Here is a 20,677-nt window from a genome sequence, read left to right on the forward strand (position 1 = left end):
AAAAAATGTACGCAAACCTTATACCTAGCCGCACCACGAACTAACGCCAAGCTCAACAGCTGGACAAGTGAAAACAAACATCCCGACTGTGGGAGCTGTAAAGATCCAAATTTATGGATTGCAGCTCCCACCGGCTATTTGCACGTTTCAAAGTGAAGTCTTTCGACAGTTATCGAACAACCTTGATCAAATAAGATACCTCGTTGATCTGTTTTTGATCAAGTCACCGTCCTTGCTGTCACCTTCCTGCCGTCCAACAATTAACGCTCTACCCCCTACATCGGATCCACATTGCTCCGTTGCTTCAAGTGGCAGATTTCGTAAGTCCGATGATTTTTTTTCGGATCTCCGCGGTCAGTGAGAACCAATTACGCTCCGGTCCGGCGTTGTAATGAAACACATGCAAAGTGGTGGCGTGCTGAAGTGCGGTGGAATCGCCTTCCTTGGATGACGACGACGAATGGACAATTGCGAAAATTCGAAAGAAGTGAAGGAAACGAAAACGATTTGGTCGTGGAGAATTTGTGGTCAAGGTTGGTTGAGAGTCCAAGCGTGGAGTCGAGATGAAGTCATACGTGGTGGTATAGTGTCCAAGCGTTTTGGGATTCTAGATGGGTGAGAATCACTGGAACAGTTACCTAACGAAATTGGTGCTCGGTTCTTGTTTGTAATATTAACTCATCACTTCCATCTAGATTGATTACTACCAAGAAACGTTATAAATTAGCAACACATTTCCAGCAGTGATAAACCCATATCCAAATTCCAAGCCCGCATATGAATCACTAAACCGAAAAGGCCACTTGACATCAGCCGAGACCCAAATTTGATATCTCTGTCCAAAGCGGTCTGGGATCTCGTTATCAACTCCTTTCACATCTCGCTTGCCCCTAGAGAGAACCGAAATGTCACCAGAAAGTTTGCTTTCCATCTTAAACACAGACAGAACTATGCATAACCAGCGATGGAATCATCATCATCAAAAGAAAATCTCTAGACGCTCATCAAGAGCAAAAATCCGAAAGGAGCATGGCTCTCCTCTCTCACGCACGAAAGATCGGTAAAAGGAATCTAAAAAAATCATCATCTTGATTATTCGGCGGAACATCTTTTTCACTATTACACTTGCAAGTGTAACGTCACACGTCGAAAAATGACCTGTCACATTTTGTAGATGGGTAATGTGTGTAAACAAAGTAAAATAAATATTATTAAGTGGTGCTGACAAGGAAATTCACAAAAATCATCAGCAACTTGATTTTCTTGGAGATTTTCGGGAGCGATTTTCTTTTGCGTGATTTGCCTCCTCTCTCTTTCGCGGGTGAAGAAAGTTCGCAAGCGAAATTGATTTTTTTGCGATTATTCCATCTCTGTGCATAACCATGCGAACGAGATGATGGCCGGAGATGACGGTTCGTTGGATCGGCTACAAATGAGCCAAGAATCAGTATTATACGGCTCATCACCCCATTCCGAAATTATAGCGCAATGAATAAGCTATCAAATTTTGGGAAACGACAACGATGACCATACCGCAAATTACGTAACTCGTCGCATCTACCACCCCTGTTGAACCTACTTTGTTTATCTCGGTCACACTGGTTGATTCATATGGCTAAGAGACCACCTCGCTGTCGCCCGCAAAACGGAAGGCTTTGATAGCATTTTAATTAGATTTTCTCCGAAGGTTGGAAAAGTTGGAAGCTCAAAACGAAATATCTCCCTCCCCCCAGCATTATGACGAAGAAGCGGTTGATGGGTTGTACCTTTTGATGATCTGATTCCCGGGAGACACGATAATAGCCACAGCATAATAACAATGCACATGCACACACAAAGTAGAGTGCTGAAATGTGGTTTTCCAACGCCGAAGGGGTTTAATTTCGGAGTTTCGATTTTCCTAACCTCAACCAATCTCGCGTGTAAATCTGGACCGCCTTTCACCGCCGGGTTGAAACCCCCAAGTTGCTCTTTTTTTCGGCTTTTTCCTCCGCGTAACTGTGAACCACCTTCCTGGGATTAACTGTCAGAGAGTAGTACATCAGAGTTTGAACGACGACAACGAGGGGGAGCGTAAAAAGAGGTTTGATATTTTTTCCCACAGAATTAGCCGGCGGTTGCAGCTGACGGGTTGTGCACAACAATCGACCGATTGTTGTTTGCCTCCAAAAGAGCGATTCCCGCGATGGTCTCACGAACGTATGGAGCGGAGATCAGCGGACGATTAGGTGAATCAATAGTTTGTGGAAGTGAGTGTAAGCATGGTGTGACGAATCGTATGTGTTTGCAAAACACTAAATAATTTACGAAAACATCTGTGATTTTTTTAATTCTTTTCGCAAATTATTGTGTCAAGTTTTCTAAATATTACAATTATTAAGAAATATTTTATATCAAGCTATCAAGTGAAAACATAATAACCAGAATCAAAGTGAAGATATTTGTTTGGATTTTTAAATAAAATATGCTAAATATTGAAATGATGCACGTCTGTTCTTCTGTGGTGAATTGATCAATCCTAATAATGTTGTCTGTATTGTTCGTAGAAGTCACGTGGATTAGATCGAAATTGAACTAAAACTGAATTAAGCTATTGTTATTCAGAAGGGAATAACAATTAATTCCTTTTAACGATGTTTACATTTATGCACCTGATGTTTAATTGACAGATGCAACAGGCCAAACTTTCCCAAACTTCGCATAGGCAAAACACCAAATACAAAAAATATTCCAATTTAAATCGCCAAGATAATGAAAAAAAATAATCATGCGAATGACGACACCAAAAACAGGTAGTGGTCACGGCACGGAACAAACCAGTTCGCACATGTCCGCTGCGAGCACATGATTGTTCTGTCGATCACCCGGTGACGACGTGCTCTCTAACCTAACCCCAACTCACCTCGCCGGTTGATTCGTTTTTGTCTGTTTGTGACGGCTGCTGCTGATGGACGATAGTCGACGCAAAGCAACGCGTGACTGTTAAGGCACCAGACAAACAGATTCATTAGTCATTTTGTAAAAAAAACGAAAATTACTTCTTATAAGAGCCATCTAGTTGTGAACGCGTGCACCGCACCAACTGTCAAATGCTTGTGAGCTGTGGTGAATTCAAAAGGGTCGTGGTGAGAAACTGTGGTTCAAAGCCTCTCTCGTTTATGTATTTATTCATGTGCGATATATGGGCAATTGTAAAAAAATAAATATAAAATCACAAAAACAAAGACGAAACGAATCAATCATTCAATCACGGCGAGCCCCACAGGTTTGCCTTGCTGATGATCAATCTGACGGGGCGCTCCTGATGCCAGGTGTCTTATGTCAACACAGCCGGTGCGAAAGAGTGCGACTTTTTAATGAGCCCATTCCGTTGGTCATTGTGCGCCTAGGAGATGAGATGAGATTTACTGCTCGCCATAAGTTGAGCGAGATGACCGCAGCTGCAGTACTTAGCAAAAGCAAACGCTTAAATTATGGTCTTGGGTTGTGGTTTCTGAGGGTTTTCTAGGGTCACATGGTTGAAGCTTCGCCGTGAGGGATTTTTTTACTGTTAGTGTCTTTGAAACCTAGGTTGTTGTCCCTAACTTAAAGGATTTCAGATTGTCTTTATGTATATTATGATAGAAAGACTATCATTTGAGCAATTCTCTACGAAATCGGTCATTTTACTTCAATTTTAATTTTTGTATTTTTTAATCCGACTGAAACTTTTTTGGTGCCTTCGGTATGCCCAAAGAAGCCATTTTGCATCATTAGTTTGTCCATATAATTTTCCATACAAATTTGGCAGCTGATGTCCATACAAAAATGATGCATGAAAATTCAAAAATCTGTATCTTTTGAAGGAATTTTTTGATCGATTTGGTGTCTTCGGCAAAGTTGTAGGTATGGATACGGACTACACTGGAAAAAAATGATGCACGGTAAAAAGAAATTGGTGATTATTTTATTTAACTTTTTAACACTAAAACTTGATTTGCAAAAAAACACAATTTTTATTTTTTTTTATTTTTGATAAGTTTTAGAGGACATCAAATGCCAACTTTTCAGAAATTTCCAGGTTGTGCAAAAAATCATTGACCGAGTTATGAATTTTTGAATCAATACTGATTTTTTCAAAAAATCGAAATTTTGGTCGCAAAAATTTTTCAACTTCATTTTTCGATGTAAAATCAAATTTGCAATCAAAAAGTACTTCACTGAAATTTTGATAAAGTGCACCGTTTTCAAGTTAAATTCATATTTAGGTGACTTTTTTGAAAATAGTCGAAGTTTTTAATTTTTTTTAAATTAGTACACATGTTTGCCCACTTTTGAAAAAAAATATTTTTGAAAAGCTGAGAAAATTCTCTACATTTTTCTTCTTCGGACTTTGTTGATACGACCTTTAGTTGGTGAGATATTGCAATGCAATGGTTTAAAAACAGGAAAATTGATGTTTTCTAAGTCTCACCCAAACAACCCACCATTTTCAAATGTCGATATCTCAGCAACTAATGTTCCGATTTTCAATGTTAAAATATGAAATCTTTGTGAAATTTTCCGATCTTTTCGAAAACAATATTTTCAAAATTTTCAAATCAAGACTAACATTTCAAAAGGGCAAAACATACAAAATATTACGCCCTTTTAAAACAAAAAAAAATACAAAAAAAATTCGAATGACCGAAATCCTAGAGAACTGCTCATTTAATGTAGCCTGATCGGAATAACAACTTCTGCATCGTTTATTTCCTGTTGGTGTAAAACATAGTTTTCATTGTTCTAAAGTGTAATGTCAGCAAGTTGCTTATTCTTACCATGGCAGAGAATTGATCTTAAAATTGTATATTAACAAATATTTTAAAGCTAACCCAAAAATTGATCTTTCACCGAACTCAATCTCCAAATTGGATCATCCGTTCTAGTTTAAGGTCCCCACGATTCGTCATCCGTCTGAGTCCACTACCAGCAAACCGCAACCAGTTCTGCCGGTTTGTTTGTCAACTTTGCCTTTTTACACTGATAAGGCAAGCTAGTCTGTTGTGCGCAAAACTTTTTTTTTTGGTTTGTTAGAGTGCCACAACTGCAGTGACACAGTTTCCCAGAAATCCCCTTCATAGATCAATATCGACGTGGAAGAAATCTGATTACTTAAAAAAAATAGCCTGCAACGTAATTCGGTGCCGTGACTAAGAGGGGAAACGCTGCAGCTGATAAGAACCCACAAGTGGTTCCTTGTTTTTGTTCGCGATAAGCCGGCCATTTGGGGCGTTATCAGTTGAGTGTGCAGCGCGAGTGGAGTTTCATAGATATCTCTATGAACTGTTTGTAATTTACTGATATGCACTTTTCGAAGCGGTTACAAGATTCCTGTAACATTTTGTCGAGGTTAACTACGAGCCATCTCGTTCACTAGCAATTATTATTAGTTATAATAGTAAATAACTGTCGAGTTGCGCGCGGGTTCCAATGAGCTGCAAGCGATTTAACTTTCATTTTATTGCCCACTATCGTGTCATAACTTTTATTCCCGTGCGCCTGCCAACTAATTACTTTACGACTTATCAACGCGGTTCATGCTTGGTAGTGTCGGAACATCGGTGTACTCGACACTCTTGCGGTGCACTGTTATGTGAGTGCACCGTCGTCGGTTGTACTTGGGTTACTAATTTTTTATATAAAGAAAGGTTTAAAAATCCACGTTATAACATCAAAGGAGTGAGCTAGTTGTGGCGGTATAACCAAGGCAAATTGTGTCCAGTTCATTTTCGGAACAACAATGTCCCACCCTGGAGGGTCCCGAAACACTGAATATTCAGAATGTGTCCACGTGGTTTATGGATGGCCCATGTATGCCAATGGATGCAACGCTTGATTTTAGCATTTTCTTCCCAGAAATCATCCAACACCAAGCAAAACATACTTGAGGTTACCGTGGACATTTTCCCTTATCCCATTAAAAAAGTGGAGCATTCCTTCCCTTATCCCTGGTGCGAGGTGGAGATGAAAGCGACCAGCAAAAAAAAACGGCTGTCATTTTGGTGAGAATCTGGTTCAGGTGGAATTGGTTCTATTCCAAATTATTATGGGGTTACATACATGTAGAAAATTTCAAAATTTCATATTAAAGCAAACTTGTTAATTACACTAAAAAGATGATTTTCAATCACTCCTGAAAGTTTCATGAAGATATTTCATGGTTCAAGTGAGTAACAGACGATTTACGTTCAAAATTTTGCCATGCGCAAAGCGAACTGTCAAACTTTGTGAGCGTTTTTCTCCAAACACAGAATTGATTTACGGGTGCCACAATATCTCGAGTTGGGATGGACAGAATTAGCTGAAATTTGAGATGAAGACTCTCAAGACCAGGGGTGCTCAAAGTTTTCAGATGCCGGGCCAAATTTGATGCTCAAAAAAGCCTGCGGGCCAAATGTACAATAAAGATTTTTTTAAGATAAATTACGTTATTTATAGTTAAAATATAAAAAATACATCTATCACACCAAGCTCTATGAAATTCAATTAATTAAGATAATTTTTGAACATTTTCGTTATTTAATAGTAATAGAAAACAGAAAATGACAGTTTTCCATCAGTTTTGAAGATTATATAAAAATGGTAGTAAGTTGAATGTCATGGTCGAAGGGGAGTAAACAAATTTAAAAATTTCAATAAAATATATTGGAAAATTTACTATTCACCCAGTAGAGTTGATTCTTAATCATTTTTTTAATTGCCATAGTTTCTACATTTCCATGGAAAAAGTGTTCAGTTGTTTTGCAATCATTAGTTTTCAAAAAATGTATGATTTGACGAAAACAAAAATCTTTTCGAAATTAGTTTTTGCGATAATAAACATCGATTTTTTTTAAATTCAAGAAATTTTTAAATCAACACAAACATGTCAAAAATGATTCTAAACGCAGGGGAATGCATTTTAAATTGATTTCAGCTGATTGCAGTTCAATTTCCATTGAAATTTTTTAAAAACATATTTTTTTGCCCTCTGATTTTTCGGGGCAACTTTGAAGGGGGGAGGGAGGGGGGGGGAGACAAAAACTTTAAATAAAGTTTTTGCCACCCTAATCGAAAATTCAACAAAATTCAAATTATTTTTTTAATAAATTCAAACAAGCTCAAAATGAACGCAGAGGAATGCATTTCAAATTTCACTTAAATTTATTCTTTATAGCTTTATTACTCCAATTTCAACATTTTGTCTGCCTGAATCAGATGGTAGTTAATCAGATTCGTTATCAAATTGTTATGAATTATATCCCGAGGTGAAAGGTTTCTAAGTGCAATTTTCAAAGTTTCATAAACATTTCCAAAAATGTTTGATGAAAATTTTGGTGATATTTACTTATTTCACTCACATTAATTTGAAAGATTTTTGAACATAATATTTGTGTCGTAAAATGGGGAACGGAATTTGAATTAGCAAAAAAAAATCATTAAAAAGTTTAAAATTAACATTTATTTTGAAAAACTATAACTCACTTTACGAATGGTCAACGGGCCATTTTATATGATTATTCAAAATGGGTCCGCGGGCCATACTTTGGTCACCCCTGCTCAAGACATATCCCGTGTGCAATGCAAAGTCCGATTTTTAAATTTTGCTTTAAAAAAAAATACAAAAATCAAAAACTGACGATTTTTAATATGAAAAACTTAAAAATAAATATAACTTTTTTTTTAATAAACTTTTTAAAAATCGGCCTTCGTTATGCACACGTTACCGTTTTAGCGAGTCTTCACCGAAATGTTGAGCCGATTTGGTCGAAGCAGTGTTGAGATATCGTGGCACCCGTTTTTTGAAACTGCTTACTTCAAACAGCTTTATCTCGGCAAAGGTACAACCAAATGCCTTTAAATTTGTTTTGTTAAAAGTTGAAAATGTATATTTTAATGCTCTGAAAACAGATTTACAAAAAATGTGCTCATACCAACCTCTGACATTTTTGCCGATTTACATGTATGTAACCCCTTAATTCCTAGGCAACTTGAACTTAGACAATCATCACACCACATGGCGAAATCCAGGCAACTTCGAATAATCGAGGCTTTGGATAATCGAGTCTGCTCCGTACTAGTATTGTATTAGATTGCATTAGAATACATTAGATTACACCAATTATGCTTGTTCTTAACTCGTTCCAAACGTTTCCTATGTTTTGTAACTGATTTACTTCAAGTTTTCAAAACCATATTACGAAGACAGATCGCGTGATCGTGTGTTTTCCCAGTCCAAACAAAAATATGCCCGGCGTTTCATCATTCCTGGCAGACAATTTTGCGGCACATTGTTGAATTCTGTGCCAGCCCCACAACGTTTTCCAAACCCCGGGAAAATCCCACCGTACATGCCATGACGCCAAAAATGCAATATTCTTCCTGCTTTCAAAAGTTTCGTTCCACCGGTTGTCACGCGCACTGTTTGCAATTCAAATTTTCAACACCTTCCCCAGCGCATCTCCGCGAGTTTTTGTTTTGGAAACGCAATACCGCTGGGAAAGCAATGCGAGCCGGTCTCTCTTTCGATGCAAAAGCTGGTTGATTAAACATGAGGAGAACCATCCGCCAAAAACAGGGGACCCCCGAACATGAAATGTTCAAGTGGATTGTCTAATTAAGTCTTAAGTAACGACGATCGCGCACCGCCAGTTAGTTGCGGTTTGTTACAGAGAGAGAGAGCGTGCGATCGGATGTTTACGAAAGAGGAAGAATTGAGATATTGCTTGTATAAATTTCAAGTCTTGAAGTGGAACCATTCTCCAAAAAAAAAAAAAAAAAGATTCTCAAATCGTAATGTAAACAACCAATAAATCACTTTGGCGTTTTTCATTTGGAAATCCATAAATCTGTCAACTTGGGGTGATTACGGGCCATTCTAATCCTTCCGACGACAACGAAACCGAGGGTACGCACACTTTCATTGTCAAGGTCTCTATAAGCCTCGACCAAGAGACGGGTGCGACGTCCTTTTTTGTTTAGGTTTGATGAATGAAAACAGGACCAAAAAGGATGCAATAACCGACGGCGGCGCAGAGTACACGACAATAACAAACGACGGGATGTGCATTGAATGATGGCGGATAGAGAGGTTCCTTTTGTTGTTGTTGTTATTTGTGTGAGTGGATTTCGAGGGTTTACAAGCGTCTGGGATGCGTCTGGTGGATGCGTTTTCTTGGCTTTCCTTTTGTGATGGGATTTGTCACAAAAAGAGGGGGAAGCATCGCTGACATGTTTACATTTCTCAATGGGAAAAGGGTGTCGGTAAATGGATTCTGAATGAGAAATTTCAATTACAGTTAGACAAATACGATCTAATCTGCTGAGGCCAAGCGTCGATCATTCCCTCTTAATATAAATCAAACAATTTCAACTCTCAAAAGGTTACTGAATCCCGTTGTTGACATTCTTCGAAATAACATTTATTAAAATAAAATTAATTACAGCATGTCATATAGGAAGAAACAAATTTAAGGTTGGGCAAAAAAACAACCCGAATGCAAATTAGGCCGTTGCGTTGCTAGTATTTTTCAAAATCAGGGGTAAAAAATATTATTTAAAAAAACTTCGAAATTTTACATAAAATGAAAGTCTAACCAACTGAAACAATAAGAGATGCATTTTCCTGCGTTTAACATCATATTTAGCAAGTCTGAGATCGATCAAAAATATTTTAATTTTTTGTGGAATTTATTTTTTTTATGTTTTGCAACTGCTTTAACCAACTCGGCTGAAAAATTTGGTGGAGACTCCTTAAAACGCATGACGAAGGCCGATTTTCATAATGGAAATTTTTCTAAAAGATTTTTTTTTTCATATAAAAAAATCGTTTATATTTGATTCTGTATTTTTTTAAAGAGCTGAATTTTAGAATTGGGCTTCGTCATGCACATGGGATGTGTCTTGAGAGTATTCACCAAAATCTCAGCCGATTTGGTCCATCCCATCTTGATTTATCGTGGCACCCGTAAATCAACTCAGTGTTTAGAGAAAAACGTTCACAAAGTTTGAAAGTTCGCTTTGCGCATGGTAAAATTTTGAGCTTAAATCGTCTCTTACCAGTGTTGCGATTTTGAGCGCTCATCCGCTCATGAGCGAGCATTTTTCGCTCATTCGTGAGGAGGAGCGCGACGCGAGCTAGCTCACGTTTGCTCGTGTTTGCTCATTTATTTTATGAGCGAAAATGCTCAGTGCTCGCGCTCGCGCTCATTTTTGCTCATTGAGCAAAATGAGCGGTATTTTTTTTACCTGTAACGGGTAAACGATAATAACATTTTTTTCAGTAGAGCTTCGAGGTTGTTTTTTTTTACCGGAGGCTTGAATAGGCTTATCTTAATAATATTGGATGAAGTTATTTGTCATATTTTTTGTTTTGAAACTTGTTTTGGAGTCAGAGTTAAGGGGTTAAGGTGTTACATTAAGATCTGTACACAGTAAAAAACCATAGAAATATTACATCTGGGAAGTACGTCTTTTATGTTAGAAAAATGCGTAATTTTACATCTGAAAATGTGTAATTTTACCACTTTTCTGGTGTAATGAAACTTTTTCAGTCTAAGTCGAGGTAAAATTATAACATTCAAGAGGTAATATTCAACCTTACAAAATTACACCATCCAAATGTACACTTTTTTTACTGTGTAGAAATAATTCGATTAATAAAAAAAAGTTGATAATAGAGTGACACGTGAAAGTGAACTATTTAATAAAGCTGCAAAGTATCTTTTAAGGTTTAGCCATGTTTTAATTCCTGGGCATCTCATCTTGTTTAGTCAATTATTTGTAAATTTTCTACATTTCTGATCTTTAAATATTAATGTTATAATTTTTTTTCATCTAAAATATGAAATGAGGAAAATTATCTATTTGTAGACCTTTTCAAAAGTTATGCTTGATTTAAAAATAATTTCAATCAGAACATATCCCTTTTTTAACATAAAAATCAAACAAATAGTTTTCGAAATATCGTCAGTTAAAAGTAATAGGCTAATTCCGTAGTAACAGTTCAATAGGGCGAATCTGCAATTGTAAACAAGCAGTCTATCCCCCTCTTACTTGATGTGAACTTTCACTTGAGCAAAATGGTGATACATAAAAAACTCATTATCATCGATTCGAATTCTTTGTGAGGCTAATTGTCCGATTTTCCAAAGCTCATAAAGAAAATTGTAGGCAATTTTCTCAGCTCTAAATTAAATATTTAGGGTGGCTTTCCTTCATAAAGTATCAAAAGATCGAATAATGTTAAAGTTTCTAACAAAATAATGACCTAACAGTAACAAGAACTTTGAAACGATGCATTTCATCAGAAATTTGATTAATCACTTTATTGGAAATGTGATTAAGCATGAAAAATAAATTTTTGACCACATTCGAGAAACGTTTAAAAAATCGCATTTTTCACAAATTTGTATTTCTGTACCAGATTTTGCACCATTATGCACTAATACTCAAAAGGTGACTTTTTGAGTCACAAAAAAGGTACCCAAAAATTTCAAAAATTGAAATAAATTTTTTGGGTATCCAACAGTCGAATTTCGGATAATCGAAACTACGATCTATAAACTGTTCCGAATATGTGGGCTGACAGTACATTGGTTGTCAATTTTTTTTCTACATTTTTTATTAAGTGTCAGTAAAACATCTTCAACCACATTCTCTTCGATAAACGTCGTTTAAGTTTGCCATTCCGCTCGAGTAACCACCGAAAATAAATTCACGCGAGGAAGCCCCCCCTTGAGCGGTGTGACATAATAAGTGACATAAATGATTCATCACACAATGGGTCCAGGACGATAACCCAAACCGTTTTACACTCTTTTTCTTTATTCCGCTCAAAATCCACACAACCAAGGCAGACGGCCCGGCAGATCCTCGGCCTATTCCTATTAGGCAATCGCGCGCTCTCCTCAACATCAACTTCAACTGCTGTCTGCTCAATATGGTCTACTGACCGAGAGGTGGCCGGCCAATTTGGCGTTGGATTTTTGGTGAGTGAGCTCGCGCGCCGAAAAAGAAAAACCAGATCTCGCCGAGCGCGCTCATCTGAGGTTCGCGTGGCCAGTTATAATCCAAACAGCGTTATTTTGATTTATGACCGCGTTCCTTTTTTTTCCCTATGGTTCTATTTTTTTGTTGCTGTTTCATTCGCGCTGAGGTTAGCGCGTTCATACACTTTACGAAACGGTGTTTGTAAACAACACACTTGAGCAGGAAGATCCGCGAGCTGGCGTTACCTCACAACGATTTCAGCTGATGGGGAGATCTCCATCGAACCACAACGGAACACGAATCGTTCACTAATTGAAGCTGATTGATTACCTTTCCCCGTCGATGCTTAAGCATTTGGGAAGACTTTGGTGATTTATTGGATCGTTCTCGCGTAAAAGTTTGACCCATTAAAGGCAAGGCTGGGACGATTTTGGTCGTAAAATCTGCACCAGATCTAAAGTAGTGGTCCCCATTTTGCGACTTCCAGATGTTTGTTGTGAGCAGCTGGGATGGTCTTTGGGAAACACGTGATGTTTCAGTGCTCAAGTTGGATGCAAATTTTTCGATCGCAAATCGTTCGAAACAACTTTCACTGGGTGGTGTTCAATACTTCGTTTCTCTTTACGAATCTGGGAGTATATTTTCAAAACACCCTAGATTCACCTCCCTAAAAATAGCTAATAAAATATCTGGGAAACAAATCCTCTGTTCATCCTTTGTGCTAACAAGCAATCTGTCTGTGTCCGAGCTGGACCACATAATATGATGGAAGCATAGTGGACAGGTGCAAACCACAGGGAATCCATTTGTATCTTTCGTGTATCCATCCTGTGGGATAGTGGCCGATGGTCAGTGAAGGAAATTAGGGTCCGGGTTTATTAGGTACGTGCCTCATCTCCATGGAGAATCCCTCTATAAGGCACCTTCTGAAGTAGTGGGGATTATTTTGGGGTTAGGATGTTATTACATGCTCAAATTAAAGGAGAAAGTTGAGAAAAAGAATGAGCTTGGGAATGATTTTTCCCGTGACTATTAATGTCAATTTAATAATGAAAAGCATAAATGAGCTGATTTTTTCTAAACTTTTCTGCAAGCGTGTGAATTTTATTCCTTTATTTACAAATATATGTTCTTAATAAAAGATTATGAAAAACTGGCATGGGTTACAGAATGTCAATTGAGAAGACAAAATGACTTTTGTCGATTAGTTTTGTCCTACTACCTAAATCAAGATAATATTACATTCTAGAGCTTGTTGTTCATGAAAGATTAGCTTTTCGTAAGCACGGAAAGAAATTTTCTTCGTGAGTTGAAAAAAAAAAGTTGAAGTCTTTTTAAAAAATGCTTGTCAAGCTTATTTTTCTCAGGTTTATAATTATTTTAAAAAAATCTTGTATTAAATATTCCGATTAGTTCCTTTTTTGTGTTTTTTTTTATTTTTCAGCTGGATAAATACTATCGGGTTTTGACAATTTTTGATTGCCTAACGTAAACACGGAAAGGAGATTATTCGTGGGTTACAACAAAATTGTTGAAAGTCCTTCAAAAAAACGTGTTTTAATCTTATTTTTCTCAGGTAACAAAATAGTGTATTTGACAGTCCGATCAGTTTCTAAAACCAAAAAAAAATGCTGAAAAGTTAGGTGATTTTAATTTTCAGGTCGGAAAAATACTGTCGGACTTTTGACTGGTGATGTTCGATGTTTGTTTTCACCTAGTGTTATTGGCTTGTTTTTCGTTTCTCTTGCTATCGCTTTTGTTATGCCCAGATAGTTTTTCGTATATTCCAACCAGCTTTTTGATATAGGGTTCCACAGCGGTCAATTTAAAATTCTTAGACAATTTGATTGTTGCCCGGTCCAAAACAAAAATATATTAAACGTAAATTCCCATTCTGTGCTCCAAAGCTACGCCCATTCAGTTCCCGAGAGAATTTAGGAGGGAATGTTTTACATACATAATACAAAATAGAAAAAAAAAAACAAAAAACGAAAATACAAGATCTCCAAAATACACATTACAAAAAAAAACAAACATATAACAAACTTAAATAAAATTAAAATACTAAACAAATAATTTATTTTTTTCTGAGTTGTTTATAAGTTTTTATTTTAGTATTTTAAATATTTTAAATAGTAAAAATACCTACTTAAGGGTGCACAGCAACCAAGGAAGTTGTTGTCTTCCTATTCCAAAATTGTCAAACTTACGGACCCAATCCTGAAAGAATTTGATTGTAAAAATAGTCAAACTTTGTTATAAATAACTACGAAAACAGTAATTTAGGGGTTGAATAAAAAATTATATTGATAGTTCCCGTAGTATTGAAGATACTAAAATGTCTGTAACAGAAATCTGTGTGCAAATGCTATGGTTGACGTGTACCGTTAAATACAAAAAAATACGTCGAAAAACTAAGAAAAAAATAAAATTATTCAATTGTGTAAGGCATCTTGTAGAATTGCTATCTATAAATCTCGGAACTGGGACAACTTTTTCACGTGCTCTTTGTTTTTGTAGAAAGTATGCTAGTATGCTTATTACATCAAATGGGGTTTATTTGCTAGTATTTAAAGGCATGAAGTTAAAATGGCATTAATAAATTTTTGCAGGGAACAACGTCGCCAAGAAGTGCGAAAAGATTCAATCACTCTGAAGACTACTGCAGAGTTCATAACAACGCTACTCAAAATTCAAACTTTATCTTATGGGAATTATTTAAATCATTGAAAAATGAAACATGACACTCAAACTAAAGTCTCACTAAAATAACACTTTCCGACACCTGATACCATATTCCCACGTCACATTGTGAGTGGGATAAATCTCCCATTCCGGGCGCACGTCATTAAAATTCGATTAGACCACCGGCTTAAATCAATCGGGGAGTTCCTTCGGTGTGAAATTCAAGATCAGCGCCCAAAACGGTCAGTTGGCCAAAAACGCGGCAGCCCAAGACATGTGTCCACTTTTTATTGGTCCGTCCCAAACTCAGAACCCCCCACCATAAATCCGGTGGCGACAGAAACAAAGCTGGCAAATAAAATTGGAAATCTTATTTAAATGAAATCATTTCATTAGACATTGCCATTCGCCGAGGGGCTTGCCAAAACAGAGCACCAACACAATCGAGATGGCAGGATAGATAGAGGTTTGTCAACGGGGGCAAATTCAGCTGTCTCTCCAGCGAGCGTGCACCACCTGGTGGACTGTCATATTATTATGATAATTGGCGCTTTTGTGGCTTGAACGAGTGGCAGTTAGGGGGTTGCCCAATTGTTTCGGAGACTGACGTGTTTGTGAAAGGCTCGAAAGTAGATCAATAGCCTGTGTTTGAAATCGCGCTCGCGCCGAAATGTCAATTGGACCTCTTGAATGAGCCTCGAAAGTCTTCCAAGTACCATCGCGACTCATCATCTTCGTATAATAGAACTTGAGAGTCCATCACACACCTCACCAGTCAACGTTGCACCCGAGAGTCATCAGCATGCAAAGCCGCGCGGTGGACATTGATTGAGTCATTGAGAGTTATTAAAGTTGCGTTTCGGCGGGGCCACGCGAGTTGCCGATTTCGTCAATCAATCAACTGCCGCGCCAACCGTATGGAAATCCGTTTTGAAATGCGCATCCAATCGGATCAATCGCCGCCGCTTAAGTCCGCACACGGCTCGTTTTAATGGCCAACGGAACACACCGAGCTGGTCCGCGACTTGGACACTGTGGTTGTTTGAAGTGCAAGGTCAACCTGCCGCACAGTCAGAGTCCGTCAGTCACTCGGGTCTGCAATTAGAAACGGTTTTGAACCGGCCGAATTACTTACTGGTGCGGCCTAGCTCTGGTCCACTAGATGTCGAATAATGATTGGATTTAGCGGTTTAGATCATAATTCAAGTTCAACAGCGGGGATGTTGGCGAGATCTTAAGGCGTCTTACGCCGCATGATGAAGGATAGATCTTTGTGCAAAACTGACCTGCAGAGTCGAAAAGGTTGGACCGCTTACTTCGACTGATCAGATTAAAAAAAAGTCTTACTTCGACCTTTTGAGAAAGTGCACTAGAATTACAACTTAAAAGTTGAGTATCATCTCCATTTAGCTTGGAGAGAGGACTCTTTGCGTGTTCAAGTTCTCCAGCGCAATCAATATCTGCTGATTCAGAATCGCAGTTGCAAAATAAACCTTATACTGTGTATAAATAAGTGCATCGTTTGCAACTCTCACCTCTTGACATTTGCTTCCAAACGTTGATCGAAGTGGAGGCTCACTCTACTCCACTCCTCTCCAAGACGTATTGACTGTTTTGAATTTCGTAACCGAACTCTCTACGAGGGAAAGGCGAACGGCACAATTGATTGATTCCAGACATTTATCGGAATCTAGGTCATTTACACGATTCTCATGACATCTATGTAAATTGATCACCGCACAGGGCCACCGAAGAAAGAGGCAACCTTGCCACAAGTTTTACTCTAAGTGGGCGGGCACGACCTCAAATATTATCTAATTTCAAAACTGTAGTGAACTCGGTCAAATATAGGGTTTAAGTCGATTCCCAGAAAAGGCAATGTGGTGACGTCAATCGGTTACTACCGTTTTTGTTTTTTTTTGTGTATCAACCTCAAGATGACGAGATTTGGTTGTAACTTTCATCATGATATATCGGAATAAAAAAAAAGTGTATATACATATTCAGAGTAAGATACTAATCAATTATTTCTCTTTTTTACTTTGCAGGACCCCGCCGGGATCTTCGAGCTAATCGAAGTGGTCGGAAATGGAACCTACGGACAGGTTTATAAGGTAAGTGTCAGCTTTTAAGTAGGGTTTTTTCAAAGTTGAAGGAGACGTAAATTTTAGCTTTTATTTACGGTCTGTCATATCTGAGGAAATTGTTTTTTTTTTTGCAATTTTCAAAACCTCATAACATTTGAATTATTAATTTATTAGGGTGAATTTTAAAATTTGATGAATATTTCTTAGCAAAGATCAATTCCCAAATGTTTTATTTTTCGATATCGATTTCTCTATCGATTATTCATAAAACAGAAGATCTCTAATATCACGTGATTTTTTATTAAAAATTGGTCAAAAGAAGTTAAGTTTTCCGTAGAGAGCAATTTTCTACGAAATCGGTCTTTTTTTTAATTTTAATTTTTGTATTTTTTAATCCGACTTATACTTTTTTGGTGCCTTCGGTATGCCCAAAGAAGCCATTTTTCATCATTAGTTTGTCCATATAACTTTCCATACAAAAATGATATGTGTAAATTCAAAAATCTGAATCTTTTGAAGGAATTTTTTGATCGATGGTGTCTTCGGCAATGTTGTAGGTATGGGTATGGACTACACTGGAAAAAATGATACACGGTTGAAAAAATGTTGGTGATTTTTTATTTAACTTCTTGTCACTAAAACTTGATTTGCAAAAAAACACTATTTTTATTTATTTTTATTTTTTGCTATGTTTTAGAGGACATCAAATGCCAACTTTTCAGAAATTTCTAGGTTGTGCAAAAAATCTTTGACCGAGTTATAAATTTTTGAATCAATACTGATTTTTTCAAAAATCAAAATATTCGTCGCAAAAAATTTTCAACTTCATTTTTCGATGTAAAATCAAATTTGCAATAAAAAGTACTTTAGTGAAATTTTGATAAAGTGCACCGTTTTCAAGTTAAAGCCATAACTTTTTTGAAAAAAGTCGCAGTTTTTAATTATTTTAAATTAGTGCACATGTTTGCACACTTTTGAAAAAAATATTTTTGAAAAGCTGAGAAAATTCTCTATATTTTGCTTTTTTGAACTTTGTTGATACGACCCTTAGTTGCTCAGATATTGCCATGCAATGGTTTAAAAACAGAAAAAAAAATATGTTTTCTAAGTCTCACCCAAACAACCCACAATTTTCTAACGTCGATATCTCAGCAACTAATGGTCTGATTTTCAATGTTAAAATATGAAAAATTCGTAAAATTATAATTATAAATTTATAAATTATAAATTTATAATTTTTAAATCATGACTAACATTTCAAAAGGGCCAAACATTCAATATTACGCCCTTTTAAAATGTTAGTCTTGGTTTAAAAATTATGAAAATATTATTTTCGAAAAGATCGGAAAATTTCACGAATGTTTCATAGTTTAACATTGAAAAACCGGACCATTTGTTGCTGAGATATCGACATTAGAAAATGGAGGGTTGTTTGGGTGAGACTTAAAAAACATCAATTTTCCTGGTTTTGAACGTTTGCATGGCAATATCTCAGCAACTAAGGGTCAGATCAACAAAGTTCAAAAAAGCAAAATATAGAGAATTTTCTCAGCTTTTTAAAAATATTTTTTTCAAGAGTGGGCAAACATAAGCACTAATTAAAAAAAAATAAAAACTGCGAATTTTTTCAAAAAAGTTACCTAAAAATGGATTTAACTTGAAAACGGTGCACTTTATCAAAATTTCACTAAAGTACTTTTTGATTGCAAATTCAATTTTACATCGAAAAATGAAGTTGAAAATTATTTGCGACCAATATTTCGATTTAAAAAAAAATGATTCAAAAATGCATAACTCGGTCAAAGATTTTTTGCACAACATGGAAATTTCTGAAAAGTTGGCATTTAATGTCGTCTACAACATATAAAAAAAAATAGTGTTTTTTTGCAAATCAAGTTTTAGGTTCAAAAAATGTAATAAAAAATCACCCAATTTTGTTTTACCGTATATCATTTTTTTAGTGTAGTCCGGACCCATACCTACAACTTTGCCGAAGACACCAAATCGATCAAAAAATTCCTTCAAAAGATACAGATTTTCGAATTTTCACATATCATTTTTGTATGGACAGCTGCCAAATTTGTAAGGAAAGTTATATGGACAAGCTAATGATGAAAAATGGCTTCTTTGGGCATACCGAAGGCACCAAAAAAATTTCAGTCGGATTAAAAAATACAAAAAAAAATCGAATGACCGAAATCTGAGAGAACTGCTAAGAACAAAAGATGCTCAAAATGATATGATGGTAACGATGCCAAATGAATTTTGACCATCTTTTGTTATAGCTCAAAATTATTTGGGATGAAAAGCGAGAAATTTTTCAAAATGTTTTTTACCGAAGCCACCAATTCGATTAATATAGCTTTTTTGTATATTTGCATAGATTGTTTTGTCTGAACTGCTTCCAAAACTGTAGATTTGTATGGACAGGACATGCAGGGATGCACATTGGACTTTTCAGTCATATAGCAGAAAAGCAGCTTTAAATACTGATTTCAAGCAGGATCTCAGGAGAACCTTCCGCTGCGTTAAAATCCGCTGCAGAATTTCTTCCCGCCGATACCTGGTTCCCGTCATCGGCAAAACGAACGCCTAATCCGCTCTCGAAAAAATTGAACGCGTCTCAATGAACCACGTCCAGACTTTGCACAAGAGTTCCCAAGTCTCGGCGCCTCTCAAGTCAGCGTCGGGCTATAGGTACTTATTGCTTGGTGGATTTATTTTTCTTCATTCTTTTCGGATGGCACGTTCCGGCGAACCACTTCATACCGCGCCCCGGATTCATTCATATCAAGCGAAGAAGTTCGACTCCATCCATAATGCTACTTTAATTGCAATTTGTATGGGGAGTCTCTTCGAAAATGAACTTCGACTGGCAAGTAATCCAGCTTTCGATATGGATTACGTTTTTCTTGCTGCTTCACCGACTTGGTTCTAAGAATTTAACGATAGTTTTAGATCAGCTGTAAGAACATGCGTTTGAGAGTCGTCTACTTGTTAATCCCGCCAAACGTTGCCTTGAAGCACTGCTGAACTTGCGGAAACCGGACCGGTCGTCGTCGTTGCGATTTTAAGTGCCACTTGCCGAAACCGGACCGTCCGTCCGGCCACTTGAGCCATTTCGGGTGCATTTAGCACTGGCTAATAAGGTTCCACGCAGAACGTGCGCTGGTCAATGATGATGTGTTCGCGCAGGAATGCAGAGCAGGTCAACGGTGCAGGTCGCTGGCCGAAACTTTCAAGGTGAAATGTGTTTGGGATGGGTTGTTGACGACCTACCTTATTCCATCCACCCTGCGGGTGGTACAAATTAAGGGCTATCCGATGCGAACTTTAGAGTGTGCACTCCGTGGTGAGAGGAAAGTGGCTCCCCATCATGGCAATATTGCAGCATCAGCGTTATTGTTATTATAAGCGTGAGAGAAATGTGTGTAAGTGTGTATTTTTTTTCCGTGTAGGCCTGTGTGATGGTGAATCCCGGACAATGAACTCCTCGTGTGCAGGCAGAAGAGCCAGAAGATGACGATAATGAGGACGTTTCTGTTTCTCCGCCACTTCTTCGTTGATTCCGACCCAACTCACACACGTTTGTGGGCGTTGGTGAGTGTGTCTGTAGTATCAGAACGACACAGACAGAAAGAACGCTGATATCACATTGTGAATGTGATGATGCAGTTCAAAACAAAGTGGTCATAGTTTGATTTCTTGGGAATTGGTCATGAAAATGCAGCGAACTAAACTAACGAATCGAAGTAAGCAACTTGGGCTGGAAAGTCATCACATATACATGACGAAATCCAGTCTGCAACCCGCTAAGATCACCATCTCCATGCGAATGTGAAAACTAAACTAATGGATCGAAGTTTGATAACTGACCTCATCATGGCTTAAACGAATAGATATTACTCTAATTA

The 20,677-nt window shown here is 37.2% G+C and overlaps 1 protein-coding gene across 15 annotated transcripts in view; it reads left to right on the top strand.

The window, feature by feature from the left end:
- The window catches only part of LOC6044640 (serine/threonine-protein kinase mig-15), a 102,919-nt gene that overhangs the window by 19,911 nt on the left and 62,331 nt on the right, over positions 1 to 20,677 (top strand). For all 15 annotated transcript variants that reach the window (XM_038265730.1, XM_038265725.1, XM_038265731.1 and 12 more), the window contains exon 3: positions 16,725 to 16,790. In XM_038265730.1, coding sequence (XP_038121658.1) covers positions 16,725 to 16,790 — 66 coding nt within the window. The remainder of the gene's footprint in view (positions 1 to 16,724; positions 16,791 to 20,677) is intronic.

This window comes from Culex quinquefasciatus, chromosome 3 (genome assembly GCF_015732765.1).
Source record: "Culex quinquefasciatus strain JHB chromosome 3, VPISU_Cqui_1.0_pri_paternal, whole genome shotgun sequence".
NCBI lineage: Eukaryota > Metazoa > Arthropoda > Insecta > Diptera > Culicidae > Culex > Culex quinquefasciatus.